Source organism: Juglans microcarpa x Juglans regia, chromosome 7S (assembly GCF_004785595.1).
Source record: "Juglans microcarpa x Juglans regia isolate MS1-56 chromosome 7S, Jm3101_v1.0, whole genome shotgun sequence".
In the NCBI taxonomy this organism is placed as follows: Eukaryota; Viridiplantae; Streptophyta; class Magnoliopsida; order Fagales; family Juglandaceae; genus Juglans; species Juglans microcarpa x Juglans regia.
The window spans coordinates 5,088,049-5,105,393 of NC_054607.1; the positions used below are offsets into that span (position 1 = coordinate 5,088,049).

Consider the following 17,345-nt stretch of genomic DNA (forward strand, 5'->3'; position numbering starts at 1 on the left):
ATTCTGAAATGGTATATCGAAACGTACCAGTATGAAAATATTCCGTTTCAGTACCTCAACTGGAACGAAATTCAAAACTTTCATTTCAGCGCTTGAAAATTGTACAAATTATGTCAAAAATCAACCAATTCAGTTAGAAATTTAAGCAAACCCAAATCAAAAGTAAAGCTCAATTCATCCAAATCGTTCAAAGAACATATTGCATAAACTATCTGTAAAGGAAATAAAAGTAAGTATAAATTTAGGTTTAACTTTATGATTCTTTAGGAATAAGCTTGGGCTTTTTCAATTGGAGGCGTTTTGGAATTGTGGGAACGATATAATTCAATATTATATATATATATATATGAATGCCTGGATAGAGTAGAATATCCAGATTTTTCAATCCCGATTGTAATGCAATCTCCTTGCTGATAAGTCACAGATGCCCTTGGAATGGAGTAATTGGGGATGAAAACCCTAATCCAGAAATTTTGGGTTGCTTGAAATTTGTCCAGTATTGAGGGCCTGATCTTGGATCATTGACACCCATCACCATGGCCTTGGATCATGACCTTTGAGCTGTACATTGTGGGTCAGATTAGTTGAGAAAGTGAGTTACCGAATGTGGGGAGAAGCAGATTGTAATTGGTCATCAAGAGAGTGAGAGTGAGATGAAGATAATTTTAGGCTAGAGCTAGCAGATCACCATTTACAAGTATTTGGGAAAATATTTCTGAAGGAGCAGCTTGCCTTCAATGTGATTTGCATCTTGATCTTAATATTCTCAATATTGCATTTCCTACAAAGAGTGCGGTTGCATAATATAAGTTGTCACCAGACAATTTCCTCACAAGTGAATACATATCTTATCATAAAAGGTTATTATTTGCAAACTTTTTTTAATGATGTGACTCATGACAAATAAAATGGCCAAAATAAAACATTTTCAGCTAACTTTTTCTTGGTGATGTGAAATTGGTAGTGAAAAATAATTATTTGCCACCAAATAAAATTCGCCATAAAAAATTTTGTACCAAAAGCCTCACCGGATCAAAAGTTCTTATTCTTATTTTGTACCATGAGATTACTTCACTTAGACTTCTGTCAACCCCATTCTAGTCACATGTTCTCTGAATTTTTTTAGAGACAATCATTTAGTCATTGGATCTACTACCATCGAGGTCGAGGAAATAAAATTAACATCGACCTCACCTCTCTCCACTATATCTAAAATATAGTGATAATGCATATCAATGTGTTTTTTCTTGAAACTCTGTGTTCCACTTTTTATAAATGAGAAGATAGACTGATTATCACAAAATACATTGATTAGTTCTATAGATGTATCCAAATTTAAGCTTTCAATAAAGCGTTTCATTCACACCGCATCATTCACTGCAGTACTACAAGCAATATATTCTTCTTTCATCTTAGACTTAGCAACACAATCATGTTTCTTACTTAACCAAGAAACTATCGTTCCACCAAATAGAAATATATATCTACTTATAGATTTTCTATCATCTAAATCACATCCAAATCAATATCACTATATCCGATTAATTCTATATCATTGATCCCAAAGTACAATTTTATATTTTTGGTACAATGTAAATATCTTAATATATGTTTCATTGCTTGTCAATCTTCCTTACCTGGATTGGATTGATATCTGCTTACCAATCCTACTGAATGACAAATGTCTGGTCTCTTACAAGTCATTGCATACATAAGACTTTCCACTGCTTGAGCATAAAGAACTTTAAGCATTTTGTTTATTTCCTCCTCATCTTTTGGCACATAGTTTTATTTAAAGTATGACCTTTGTAAATAGGTGTACCTTAGGATTTATAATTTTTTATACCAAATCTTTTAAGTACTTTTTCAAGATATTTTTTTTGATCTAAATCTAATATCTTTGAATTTCTATTTCTATAAATTCTTATACCAAGAACATAGATGGATCCACCTATATCTTTCATTTCAAATTTAGATTTCAAGAATTATTTTGTTTCATTCATCATATCTAGACAATTACTTACAAGTAATATATTATAACATATAATGATAATAATGTTAATTTATTATCATGTTTCCATATATATACACAGTGATCTAGTGGACTCATTTCATATCGCATTTCCAAAATGGCTTGGTGAACTTCAATTACCACTATCTTGAAGATTGCTTAAGTCCATATATTGACTTCTTCAACCAGTAGACTTTTTCTTCATGTCTTTTAATTTGGAATCCTTCTGGTTGAATAATAAAGATATCATTTTTAATTCAACATTAAGAAAATCTGTCTTTATATCTAACATATGTAATGTCAAATTCATCCTGGCAACAATAGACATGATAATTCTTACGTATGTGAACTTCGCCACAAGCGAATACGTATCCATAAAGTCTACATCTAATTGTTGAGTATATCCATTGGCCACTAACTTTACTTTATACATTTCCCAACTACTATCAATTTTAAATTTTCTTTTGAGAACTCATTTGCAACCAATAGGTTTTCTATCTTTTAAAAGATCTGTTAACTCCCAAACATTATTTTTATTTATCGATTCTATTTCATCTTTCATGGCCTTAAGGCATTTATCTGTATCGATACTATTGACTGCCTCAGAAAAATTTTCTGGATCATTTTCTAAATTTTCCAAATTGATATGTAGAGCATAACGATCTTAAAATAATATTGATGATCGTTTGGTTCTTTTACTCCCACTATCTACAACATGAATACCTGAAGATTGATTTTCATTTGAGCTTTTTTTATTTTTATTATTTTGTATCTGAATAATATCATAATTTTCATTGTCAGACCTTGTGTAGATCTGTTGACTCTTTAAATCATTTAATAAATCTATCTGATCAACTAGAGTAATAAGGTTTGTATTTTTTAAGAAAATGACATCTCTATTTTCTACCAATCATTTATTATAATGATAAAATCTGTAACCACTTCCTTTTTCTACACATCCAATAAACCTGCATTCCCAGGTTTTAGTTTTCAATTTATTCCTTAGTGGCCTTGGGATAAGCACTTGTGCCCTACAACTCCACACTTTGAGTTTAGTTAAATCTGATTTATGTTCCGTACATGTCTCGTATGGTGTAAGAGGTTTTGCTTTGGTTTCAACTCTATTTAATATATATGCCAATCGATAATGCTTCACCCAAAAAATGTATTGGTAGGTCAGCATATACCACCATCGATCTCGTCACATCCAATAGAGTTATATTTCTTCTTTTTGCAATGTCATTTTATTGAGGCTTATATGCCATAATATAAATGTCTTATACTATTCAATTTGTAGAAATCATCTAAAACTTCAAATTCACTTCTTCTATCATTATTCAAATCTTTAATGGGCATACCCAACTGGGTTTCTACTTCTACTTTATGTTTTTTAAAATTCTCAATTGCTTCATATTTATGTTTGAATAAGTAGATATGTCCATATCTTGAATAGTCATAAGTGAAAGTAAGAAAGTACTTCATTCCTTTATGGATTTTAGTTTTAAGAGGTCTACAAGCATTAGAATGTATAATTTCAAATAAATATGTGGATTTCTAACTTTTGAAAAAAAATTTACTACTCATTTTTCCTTTAATACATGGTTCACATATATCAATATTATTTGAGTTTATTTATAGTATTAATCTACTTTTATACATTCTGATCATCTTATTTTTATTCATATGATCTAATTTTAAATGTCATAAATATGTACATTTAGTAGACACATTCAAATAATCATAAACAGATACTTTATTAATATCAACATTCAATACATACATATCGTGATATTTCACGCCTTTCATTGATACAATATCTTTACTTATTACAGCAGTTTCAGACTTAAACTCAACTGTGTTGCCTTTCTGATCTTGTACAGGCACTGATACTTAATTCCCTACGAATACTAGGTACATATAATACATCCCTAAGTAAAATAATGGAACCATTTACTTTAAATGTACATGTACCTTGCCCCAAGACGTCGTAGTATGTTTTGTCGCCCATATACATTTTGTACTCTCCTGTTTGTTTCTTTTCAAATTTGACAAACAGATCTTTGTTCCTGCATATATGTCTTGTTTTTATAGAGTCAACCCACCATGAATTTGACGCTGGTTCCATGAGCATTACTTCTGAGACGGTCATCACAATTTTCTTTTTTTTCTTGTGCTTTTTTCATATTAGGACATTGTGATTTGTAATATCTATTTTCCCACACTTAAAAACAGTTTCTAGAAAATAGTTTACTTTGTCTTTTTTTTTCAACCATTTCTTTTTCTTAAACTGTTTTGGTTTCATCTTATTCCATGTAGAATGATTGCCCTGAGCCATCAATAAATTGGATGATTGACGATCTCTATCCCTCCTCTTCATCATTTCTCCTTAAGTACTAAAAGTATTGAAAGTGAAGTCAATGTTATTTCATTTCAACCATGTGTTAAAGAAGTAACAATATGATTACAAGATAAAGGAAGACTATTCACTATGATTGTAACTTACATTTTATCAGTGAGAGAATGGCCAGCATCATATAATTCTTTTGCAATCAACTCCATTTGAAGCACGTGATCTCCAATGTCATTATTCTCTTTCATACAAGTTCGGATATACTATCCAATAATAATTATATATACGTATCCGACCGTAGATTATAATTTGCCTAAACTGCATCAATAATTTCTTTAGCAGTTTCCTAGTCTTCAAATTGAGAAATGATGTGATCATTCATACAATGCAAAATTAAAGATTTTGCTCATGCATTATGTTATTCCCATTTATCCTTGTTTGGTTTGCTGCTTCCACTTCCATTTAGCCCATTTTTTACACTTTTTGATGGTTTTAGTATTGTTAATGTGTATAAGGTCTTTTCATGGGTTAGGAAAAAAGTTATATGCATTTTCCAACTCCGAAAATTTATTCCATTCAGTTTTTTTATTCTCAAGGGATCAATACTTTTCTTCAGTGTCATAAATAATAAATCTTAAAAAAAAAATTAATAACCAAAAGAGTGTAGAAATAATAAATGTGTTCTATTGTAAATAAATTAAATACAATAGTTCAATTTTGAGAAATTAAAGTTATTACAAACTCAATTTTAATAATAATCATTGGATTTAATCCAAGGTGGCAACCTCAAAATTCTCCTATTATATTTTAAATAATGAGAATAATAGAGGTGACGCCTAGATCGAGTATTCCCACAAACTGTCCTTGATGTTTCTCACTTTTCAAAGAATTTCTAGCAATAGTCTCGGCCAACATGTGCTTTATAATTATTTGGCACAAAATTTGTAGCACGACAATTTTTGAATGAACCAAATCGAGCTTGAAATGACCAAGAACGGCTCAAATACCAAATCTAGCCCGTACCGGTTTAGAAAACCAAGTCAACTTTAACAGATTCAAACCGAGTCCAGAAGAATAAAACCGGTCGTTAGTGGCTCGGTCAACGGCTTGTTTCTTCTCTCCCTTCGTGGCTTGGCTTAGGACACGGCTTGTTGCTTGGCATGTGGCTACAAATGATGGGTCAGCTCGCGGGCTGGTCAATTGGGCTTGGGCTTGGGTCTAGGTCCAATTCTCTATGATCCCATGGGCTTCTACAAAATGGGCTGGAGGCCTGGCCCAAATTCTAGCCATTTGGAGTAAGTCCGTTCCAAATGAAACAATGTCGTTCGGTTTGGCTGAAACAAAATCGTGTTGCATCTTACGAATGGCTTCCAATGTTCTCAGAATGGCGTCGTTTGGTTCCGAGTATACTCGAAACAACGTTGTTCATTGTAAGTTTTGAATCCTCAGACACGGCCAAAACGACGTTAGTGTCGTTTTGGTTGTTTTGTTCCTCACTTGGTTGAACGCCAATTTCGTTTAGCCAAGAATAATTTGAATTCTCTTGACCGTTAGTCGTAACGAGACCATTTTGACCAGAGACGTTGTCTTCTTCTTTCTCGTGCACAGATGTTGCAGAATCAAAAAATGTTTTGTCCTGGCTTTCATCTGATGAACTGGTCGCCGGCGACCAAGGTTCTGACGTGTCCTCAACACTCTCAAATCCCGACAATTGTAATATGTAAGTGTAGTTGCCAAATTAAGCACTTGCCTATTGATCATCTTCTCAATGAGTGAAATTAAACCATTTCTCATAATCAGGCTCTTGATATCATTGTAGAAAAATGAAGAACAAAAATGGACTAAAATCGAATGAAAATTCAAAAATATGGTGACAATCTTGTGAGGGTATTTGTCCCACAAGTTGGTGATGGACAAAGAGGAATTGAGTGCCTTCATTGTGCACCAAAGGCCCCTATATATAGGCCGTGAGGCACTGGTTGAAGGGGCATAACCATTGGTAAGACAATGGTTGGTAAATGGCACAACTATTAACAAGTGAAACAACCTTTTAACTAAATCAAAAGGTTGTCTCTTGAAACTTCTTTAATCATCCCTCATGGAAACCATCACTATGGAAAGGGTGTCATTTCAAGGGATATATTGTTAGGTGATCACATCTTTTAGAATTACAAGCCTACAAGCAATGTTAGTCAGCTAAACATTAGGCAAATTACAAAAAAAGTCAATGTATTGCAAAAATAGAATAAAGACATGGTATTACATTATGATATGCCGTGTTGCTATCATCTACATGTCTCGAATTGATAGGCAATAGTTGAATATAATTATCTAACTTATATTCTAAAACTCCCTCTAGACTTTCCTTATAAGTGGATTCAACACATAAAATATTTAATTAAATGAGATCAAATATAAAGTCAAATTTAAGGTCTCTATTTTGACATTGTGGTAATTTAATTTAATATCAAAATATAAGTTTTAAGTTCGAATCCTAGGTGGTAGGTCACTTTGACCTAACCCACCCACCCAAACTACTCGGCCCATTAGATAATAGGAGAGCAACCTATTCAGTACCATGAATTGGGCGAACAAGCTAATATATTTTAGAAAAACTCTGTATGCAACTGGCCAGGGGAACCGTGGGGATACCGTGTCCCACATGGCAAATCGAAACGGCATTTTTTCTATCTTTTCTAAAATTCCCTCCATTTTTCCTCCGTCTTCTTTTTTCCACTGAAATCCCCATTTGCCCTTCGTCTTCCAAATCTCCCACGAAATCCCTCTTTCCCCTTCATCTTCCAGAGCTCTCATGAAATCCCCCTTTCCTGCTTCGTCTTCGTCTTTGTCTTCCACCTTCCCACTCAACGGTTACCCTTTCCTCATTTGTCTTCCACCTTCCCCACTTGAATCTTCTACACGAAACTGACAATGAAACCCTTCGATAGTACTGTGTAGGTGATTGTGACAATGATGATTATACCTAAGTCGATAAGATGAAGATCAAGATCCAAGGTTCCTCTTAGCGCAATTAGTGAGTTGACTCAACCTTCATAATAAAACTAACAAGCTGATCTTTTGCTGCTGACATGATCGCTCCGATCCAAGCTCCTCTCAACTTTGCTTTAATGAAATATCTTGCTATTTTTTTTTTTTCAGACTTTGCTTTTGAAACCCCGTCCATTGTGACCATAAAATTCATTAAAAAATAGGAGTAATCAATAGAAACCTAGGTAACCAGCAATGACCCAGATAAGACGACTAAAAAGGAGGGAGACAAATGGAAAATGATTTTTGTTTATGCTAGATCAGAGAAGTGATAGAAGACCCAATGTTTCCCAGATCATTCCAACCATCAATATTGGTTGCATTCCAGTAAAGGGAAGGATCCGACATGCTGATTTGCTCCATTTGGTTCTAGCAAGAACCATTCCAATTTAGCCTGCGTTGGCCGTTTTATACTTTCACTTCTTTCATGGCAATCTGATGAGCTTCGCTATTACCCACTATTTGCAAACCTTCAAATGATGCTGAGCTTTGGAAATGATTGGGTGCGAGGATGTCTTTGATATGATCATTAACGAAATTTTGTTGCTGAAAGCTAGGGGCAAGTAGGGAAGCGATGGTTGGAGTAGTGGTAGTAGTAGAAGCTGAGGAGCCGAAGATGGAATAACTTGAGAGGAGCCAGTTTGATGTAACCACATCTTGGATTTTCCAAGCACAATTAAACCCATTTCGGTAATCATGATTCTCACCAGCAATAGCATTAGACATAATTCCAGAGACAACCACACGAGATGCAGCGTCGCAGACCCAACAATGCCCAGTTCTGGTTTCATTTGAAATGAGAAATCTGAAATTTTCTCTTCGTTTCATTTCGTCTATTTTTTTTTTTAAAATTTATCAACGTCAGTCGATTCCTTACAGTTACCCTCAACGGTTACCTGTAATAGTATTATATATTTTAAGCAAGAGAGGTCGGAGACCAGATGTTTTATTGAATTAAATATTATATAATTTACTTCTCTTGATCGATTTGAATTTTTGGCATCACTTGATTAATGATTTAGCACGTCTTGGGTACCAATTGGTAAGTGACAGGCGTTGCGCATGTAATGATTGCAGTTCTTTCTAGGGACTATGCTTGTAGGGAACTTTTTAATGCATTTTGAAATACATTCATGCGATTTTATTACGTGACTTAACAAGTTGATGCAAGTGAAATTAATAAAAGAAGAGGTTGAAGACAAACACTTCACATTCAGCTTAAAAATACATTCAACCGTCAAAAGTGAAAGTTTCATGTCCTCATCAAGGAAGTAATTAATCATGTCTACCAAACAAGCATACAATTCACAGTTCTGACAATCACCTTAGGGACTAAGATGTTCTCTTTGAACATCAAGCAATACATATAAATCCGTCTGATAAACAGTATAGAGTCCACTTTGCTCGATGCATGCCATTTTCTTTGTTAGGTGAGAACTCTTCTGATATTAGAAAAGGAGTTTGATCTTGAGCACATGATCCTTCACCCTCATCCTACTCTACCTTAGTGACACAGAGAGAGAGAAAGAGAAAAAAAAGGTTATATTATTCCTATGAGATATTATAGATCATCAAGTAGAGTATGATCAGCAAGCTGCATTCCTACAAATGGCAATTGGGAAGCAAGAAATAAATCCAAATCAGTTTAAGATGATATGTACCTTCAGAATTTAAACATTATATATGAACCAAGCTTTATAAATTTAAGGACTGGGTGTGCACTTGGGTCTGGGTCCGGGTATCCAACTACCTGCTTGGATTAATTCGAGCCGGTGTCCGGATAAATCTAAGTTTTTGAAGTCTGAAAATTCAAATATTCAGCCCATATCTTGATTTGCAATTTTTAAAAAAGTTTATATTTTAATTAAAAACAGGAAAATATATTCCTATATGTGATAATACTACTACTCCATCATCAGAGATGAATTCCATGAAAAAAATAGGGGGGTGAGGGGTTAAGAAGATTTGTTCTGGGCCGGGAATAACAAGGGAGAGGAAAGCACAACAATGCTGGTACTGTACGCCTATCAGTGACTCAAATGATTGTGTTTCATAGGAGAAGTACGAGATACAAGATACTGTTTCATATGCAAACTATCAAACGGAGAAACCAGCATTCTAGAGGGAGGTAATTAAAGGAACTATGAATTTGAAGGATTACAGAAATTTGCAGACATGAAGAAATATATATCATTCAAGAAAACTTGTGCCCTGCGGAATTTGAATACAGCATTTGCATAAACAAATATATATGGATAGATTCCCGTTCATGATTTACATCAAACAATTCAAAGTGAAGATAATTCTTGAAGGTATCTATGAATACAATACGCCAGAAAATCATGTTCTGATGAATTTGAAGTTTCTTAAACTTGGATAGGTAAATGTTATTACTCCCATCAGCAGAAATCAGCACTCGATTTATATGAATCTTCAAAGCAAGCCAAGAAGATTTTCCTCCATTTTTTAGTCGGAAATCCTTTCTTTTCTGTACAACATCCAACTTCAAAATCACTGATGGCAAACGATGTTCATGGAAAGCAGTAGTAATACAGAAGTCTCAAGCACTTGGTTGCATCATCATGTTGTATGCTCCCCATGTGAACCAAATAAATCTTTCCTGCAAAAGCTTGGACATATGAGGTACTTACACTTGGAGAGAAATTGTATGTTTTATAGAATTAGTAATCTGGAAAGAACCACAAGCATGGAAAGAACCACAAGCATAATCCAACTACCTTAAAATTTGTCATGCTAACAGAAATGCAAGCACTTATGAAATTGTTGAAGTGGCCGATTCACAGTTCTAACAAAAGATGTTGGTGGCATATCCTCCTCTGACTTCTCAACCTTATTGACCTCACATGAGGTTCTAGTAGTCCTCAAATTCCACAACCTTTGTTGCCTCTGCCCAGAGTCCATTCCTCCGGCCTCTTATCCTAAATTTCCTCATTTTCTTCTTTCACCTTCTTATTGTTTTTCCTGATATGTGAATTATGATGATCTAAGTAATGAAACTTCTATGAATAGGAAGAAGACAGGATTAAGAAGATAATTACCGCTAAATTGTTGACTTCTTGCAAATTAAAACTGCTAAGACATATAATTATAATAAACATTAAACTTTTTTCCAACGTTCTCCATCACTTCCTCCTGCAATGAAAATTTAGTAACGAAGAAAATATTGTGAGATAACTAGGAAAAAAAGAAGAAGAGAGAAGATAAGGTGAAGAATATGGATACGTTCAAAGACTTAAATACCTTGGGCATGGAGGACCGATCCAAGTACAATTCAGGAATGTGAGCAATCTTTGGCCAATCCTCTCCTGTGTGTGCCTCGCATCTTGGCAACAATAAGGGACAGTGCTGTCTAATTGCCAACATTTTCAAAGTCTTCAACAGACGCATTCCCTCGGGAAGCAAAGTTAAATTAGGGCAATTCGAAATTTCAAATTCTTGCAGTGATGTCCAGTTCCGGATCCATTCTGGTATGGCTGTCAACAAGGAACAGCCCGAAATCTGTAACATTTTCAGAGTGGTAACATGTTCAAGACCTGATGGCAGAGACTCCAATTTGGGAAGTCCAATGAAATCCAGAGAGTGGAGGCTCTCAAGGCCTTTCCATCCCATCTCAACCTCATCATTGCCACCTATATAGAGATTATGGCAATGCTTAAGCCTCAGTTCTTGAAGTGCAGTGAGATATTGAATACCTTGAGACAAAGACTTTAATCTATGGCAGTTGACTATATGCAAAGACTTGAGAGAATTCAGGTTTTGCAGTCCCTTCTCTGGGAGAATATGTAGATCTTCTATCCTATGTAGTCGTAGATGCTTCAATTTTGAGAGAGGTGCAAATGAAGAAGAGACAGATGTAGAGGAGCCTATTGCTGGTAATGTTGAGCAAATCGGTGCACCCATATTCATCATCATTGTCATTTGCATTGGCTTCCATCTGACATTTGACAGGACCAACTCTTCTTCAAGACATGGAAACGTCGGCATGGAATCCAGCTCGGTGCAACCCGAGATGGATAGTTCTGAAAGACAAGGAAATGAAGGGAGTAAACGAGGCTCTTCCCTCCTCCACCCCTTGAGATTAGGGCAATAATAGAGTTGAAGTTCCTCTAAGGATGGGAAGAATGTCCCAGTATACTCATCATCACTATCTGACATGTACTCAATACCCTCCAAGTATTTAAGAAACAGACGCTTAAGAGAGGGCAGTTCACTCAATGGTGGCAAACATTTCAGTTTTTCACACTTGGATAATTGAAATTCAACAAGATTTGTGAGCGACGAAAGCCAACTCGGAAACTCCGCACCTTTGTAACCGCTTAATTGAAGCCTTTTAAGATTGCGGTGAGGTTCTAAGGCTTTCAATTTTTTTCCAGCGAGGGTATCATCCCTCAACCCAAATGAATCCTCCCAATATAATTTTAGAGAACGAATCTTTTCTTTCTCATTCAGATTTGCAGCCCTGTAATCTTTAACATCATGTTTCCCACATCCCAAATTTCTAATCTGTAAATCACCTCTTAGGCAATTTAGTCCATTTAATTCATTTAGTCCACCGCTATGCATGTTGAGAGAATCCAGGGGGGATACCAGGAAGTCTGATAATGACCGAAGTTTAGTCAATTGGCCTAATCCACGTGGCATATAAGTCAGTTTCCAACATCCATTGATGTCAAGATGCCTGAGGTTGACTAATCTTGAAAAGTCTCTCGGCCATTCTTCAAACCAACTACAATTGCACAGTTTTAACGTCTGCAAATTCTGCAAGCTGGTTATAGAATCTGGTAACTTCTTCATCATGTACATTCCAGAAAGATCAAGATATCTTAAACCATTCAACTTACAAATCGAGCTTGACGGTAAACCATCTAGGTTTCTACTACCCAATTGCAATGCGCGCAACGTTTTGAAGCTTGAAAAAATTGCATCACATTCTGTCATGCCCTTAGGTTCACTGTCACTTGGTGAAAGAAATGTTCGCAGTCTACATTTTGCTTTAGAAATTAAACGTGCGAGATATAAGTAATATTCTATATCGTAACCAACCCATAGATGACGAGTGCTCTTGTTAACGTCCTCTTCATATGTAAAAGAGTTTAATGTGGTTACTGACGGTCCTGCAATCAACATAGCAAGATCATGCATGAGGTCATTCATTTTGCAGCTAGTGACTTCACCCGACCAATCTGTTGTGACTTTTTCAAAGAAAAATCTCGAAATTAAATCCATAAAGTATTCATGACCAGCATCTTCAAGGCATTCATCTTCTTCATTTGACGACTTTATAAATCCTTGTGCTATCCAAAGATTAATCAATGTTGATTTATCAATCTCGTAATTCTTTGGAAATAAACAACTATAAGCAAAACATTGTTTCAAATGCTGCGGAAGTTGATCGTAAATCAGCAACTTAAGAGTTGCTAAGATGTCAGCTTCTTCATTTAGATGTATTCTTGAAAGTTCATTATTCATAAAAGACAACCACTCTGTTTCTGAATTTTTGAAATACAATAACCTTCCAATTGTTATTATGATGAGAGGGACTCCTTCACATTTTCTCACAATCTCCTTTCCCACATTCACAATTCCGTCCTCATCGTCTGGCTCTTGGCCATTTTTAAACGCCACCCGTTTAAATAAATACCATGAGTCATCTTCATCTAAACCTCTCAAGTAATAGGGTTTAACTGTGCACATAGTATCGGCAACCTCTTCACTACGTGTAGTTACTAAAATTTTGCTGCCTCTTGCACCATATTGCTCTATCAGACCTCGTTTCAAGCGTAACCATTTTTCACGATCATTGATGCGCACATTATCCAAGACAAGTAGGTACTTCTTACCATAAATTTCTTTTTCAAAAATCATAAAAGGATTCATAAAAGGATTTAATGTTACTTTCTCATTTCTGGCAGATTCTAGGATTTTTCTAACGATTGTTTTTTCCATACCAACGTCATCACGAGAGACACATGACATGACATTCACCCACATTTTTAGCTGAAAATATTCTTGGATTCTCTCGTGATTGAATGCGAACTGAGCTAGTGTTGTCTTTCCCATTCCTCCGGTTCCAACAATCGGAAGTATTGAAACGTTCTCCTTAACATTGGAGTCCATTAAAAAGTCAACAACTGCCTTTTTCTCCGTATCTCTACCAATAAGTACTTCTGGACAAAAAGCATTATGATCCCTCTCCCTATTCTCTTCTACTGGTATCTTTCCATGGCGTTCCTCAAAATGAAACTTCCTCATGTCGTTTGCAATGTGATCTAAATTGTTTAGAATAGTCTTAATCTTAGGACCCATTCTACGGTTAAATGCAAGTTGATTCGATTTGGAAAAGAAGATGCACACCTGTTTTGCCTTCTTTTTTCGGGTCACGAGTTCTTTCCGAAGAGCTTTGGTGGATAAATCATCCAGCAACTCCTCCACTTCATATAAGATATCTGTTAGCTTCTCGAGCCAGGCTTTGATTTCATCGTTCGCGGCTTGTTGCTCCTCGGCATCCAGAAGCACAGGTTGTAATTCTAAAACAATGTCCTTCAGCTTTTCAAAATCTTTGACACACGACGATAATAATCCGAGCTTTTTCACCGTCTGCGCGTCCAAATGCTCAATGATTCCAGGAACAATAATGGAGGGAAAACCTTCTGCCATTTCTTAGAAGATAAGCGAATAGGCAAATTAATGTGAATAGAATCGACGAGTCGTGGCCTATATATATATGGACAATGCGGTGACCCAATCCCGTGCCCATAAGCGTATCGGTAAGGGTATTTTTTTTTCAAGTATTTTATTATGTGATTTTGTATTTTTTCAAGTATCACATAATAAAATAATTTGGAGGGTCCTTTTTACTTTAAAGCCTACTTTTTTTTTTTTTTCCTTAGAGGACTATGGGGATTGGGCCATTGGCTACTTCAAAAGTTTTATGAGTAGTGCCAGGCTGCCCAGTATTTAAATATATTTAAATATTTTTATAGTTTTTTAATATATTTAAATATTTTTTTAAAAAAAATATACTAATACATTAAGAGTACTTTCTTAATCATTAAATATAAAAAAATAAAATACATGAAAGCCAAGTGAGGAAGCAAATTTAGGGGACATATTAACATTTCTCAAGTTTTATTACACCTCTTCTAAAAATAGAAAACTTTTATCTAGAGAAATGATTTTTGCCGTTTTTAAATGTGCAAGTCTTATTTACTCATTTTAAAAAAATAATAAATTTAGCATATTCTTGAAATAATAATTTTTTTAATAAAGAATATCATTTTTTTTAAAGAGAGTATGTGGAGCTTGCATACCTTAAGACGACGGATAGACTTGAATGCTGAACTGAATTGAGTTGAGTTGAGATGAGATAATAAAATATTGTTAGAATATTATTTTTTAATATTATTATATTTTGTGTTAGAATTTGAAAAAATTATAACGATGAGTTCAGATTAGTTGTGAGAAGTTGATGATCCAAGCGTATAATACTCTTTTATTTATAAGTCAGTATACATAACATGTAGTAAAAGTATTTATATGATATTATTTAAATTGAAAAAAAAAATTAATTTGAATTTTACAAATCAAATCTTTTCATTCAAGTAATTTGTATGGTATACTCTACACACCGATTTAAGAATAGAATAACTCCTTAAAAAAATGTTACATTTGAATCATTTGGGTGCTTCTTTGCCAAAAAGACATGAGAACCCTAGATTGAGAGTCTGAGACTGTGTTTTGATGTCGAGATGATTTCAGATGATCTGAGTTGATATGTGAATAGTAGTGTTTTGTGATTTCTATTAAAATGTATTTGAATGTATGAAATATATTAAAATATGTGTTTAAATGTATGAAATATGTTAAGATGAATTTAATCTTTTATGAAAAGTTAAAAAAATAAATTTCATAAATAATTAATTTGAAATGAGTTAAGATAGATGTGAGTGACACAAGAGACTTTTAGTACTCGTGGCTTCTTAATTACCAGACTCAATGCTCCAGGTTTCGTATCTTTTTTTTTTTTTTTTTTTTTGGTCGTAGAATTGAACTTGAAGTTATTCTAAAGGTAAGAGAGCATGTTACAAACAGGGGCAGAAATAGAATCTGCACTTTATACACCCTTCAGTTTCCATAGCTTTTCTTTATTCCTTGTGATTTTGGTGGTACCTAATTGAACTTTGAAGTTATTCTAAAGATAGATTATTTAGTCATAAATAAATAAATACTATAAAAATAAACTCATAAATTAACATAATTTGATGTGATATATAAGATTGTAAAACTATTTTTATTATAAAATAGATCTAACATATCATATGAAATCATATCAATTTGTGAGTTTACTTTTTTTATAATATATTTGTGGCCGTAACATTTCTCTATTCCAAAAGGTTTACCACCAATATGATCATGTTGAAACTCTGAATTGATTTAGAGATTTCAAAGTTGAAACCCTAAATTAGTTTAGGGGTTTCAATTCTAATTTAATTTAACAATCTGTTTTGAGGGTTTCAATGTTAAAATTCTCAAAATTAATTTAAGGGTTTCAATATTAAAATCCCAATATTGAAGGGTTATTTTTTATTGAGATGTATTTGAATGTATGAAGTAGATTAAAATATGTATTCGAATATATGAAATATGTTGAGATGGATTTAACTTTTTATAAAAAAATTAAAAGAATAATAAATTCCATTAATAATTAATTTGATATGGATTTGACAGCCAAACATAACGAGACTTTGAGTACTTAGCAGCCAAAGCTGGCTTGGCTTCTTAATTACCCGATTCAATGCTCCAGGTTTTGTATCTTTTTTTTTTTTTTTTGTTCTCTCTTGCTTTTTTGGTCATAGACTACGGTGATTTAACCTAATATCAAGATTGTCGAAACCCTTTAGACCAAATGCCATAAAACTTGATCTTCAGATAAGAGAATCAGGTTTAAACTCCTCTTACTTAAAAAATAAATAAAACCCTAATATCATGATTCTAATTTCTAAATTTGAAACTCCAAGAGGTTGGCTCAAGTGGTAGAGGCATTGGTTATGGAATATTACTCCCTTCAAGATCTATGGTTCAACATTTCATAGATGTAAACAATTATTCAGGACCACACTCTTAATAAAAAGTTAACAATTTAACCAATTTCGTATAGAAAAATTTTTAAAGATGCGATACACAAGATTGAAATTTATTTTACAGGAATGTGTCTGAAAGACCCTACCTTAAAGAGGTTTCTAACCAAAAAAAAAAAAAATCTAAGTTTGATTTCTAATTCTAGTACTAGGTACGGAGCAGGTCGGTCCCTCTGACCTACCCCACCCATGACCTACCCAAACTACTCGGCCCATTGGATATAGGAGAACAACCTGTCCAGTACCACGAATTAAACCAATAAGCTAATTTATTAAAATTGTTCAAGAAAAAAAATTCCTATATTTGATGGGGCCTGCTAGAGTCACCGAGCACCGACAAGGTAAATTTTCTTTTTATTTATTTATTTATATATATATTTTAAATCTCTTAAAAAAATGAAACAAATGTATATAAAAAAAAAAATTGTAAATTCTGTATGGCAAAAAGAGATTGTAAAGTTTTTTTTTAAGAAAAAAAAAAAACTAAACCGGATTTCAGATTTAAACTCATAACCTGGATACTGTATCTTACCCGTATCCGAGTATAACTGAGGCAGATAAATCCGGTTAAAACTCGGTTTGATAACTGCCCGGGTGAACTCGGTTACCTGAGTTTCGGGCTGGACGGAAAATAATTCCGACTTTGAGCATAGAGATGGTATAATGGAGAACATGGTCGTGTAGAAACCAAGTTACGTACGGAGCATCTTGGTACATGCGCAAATAGACACAAACGTGAATTTAACTCAGTTAATTATTCATTGAATCTAATGATTAC

General features: G+C 34.1%; 1 protein-coding gene across 5 annotated transcripts in view; it reads right to left on the reverse strand.

Moving 5' to 3' along the window:
* Positions 1–14,116, reverse strand: part of LOC121240390 (putative disease resistance protein RGA4) — a 33,501-nt gene extending 19,385 nt beyond the window's left edge. The window contains exons 1-5 of one of the 5 annotated variants that reach the window (XR_005935531.1): positions 11,327–14,116; positions 10,671–11,293; positions 10,469–10,562; positions 10,148–10,391; positions 9,823–10,029 (exon numbers count right to left, since the gene is read on the reverse strand). Coding sequence is in view for 3 of the 5 variants with exons in the window: in XM_041137819.1 (XP_040993753.1) it covers positions 9,970–10,038; positions 10,671–11,293; positions 11,327–14,087 (3,453 nt within the window). In the remaining 2 variants the exon portion in view is untranslated. Of the gene's footprint in view, positions 1–9,822; positions 10,039–10,147; positions 10,392–10,467; positions 10,563–10,670; positions 11,294–11,326 lie in introns of those variants that run through there. The other 4 variants (XR_005935530.1, XM_041137822.1, XM_041137819.1 and 1 more) reach the window with 4 other exon arrangements.
* Between the last annotated feature and the right edge of the window lie 3,229 nt (positions 14,117–17,345).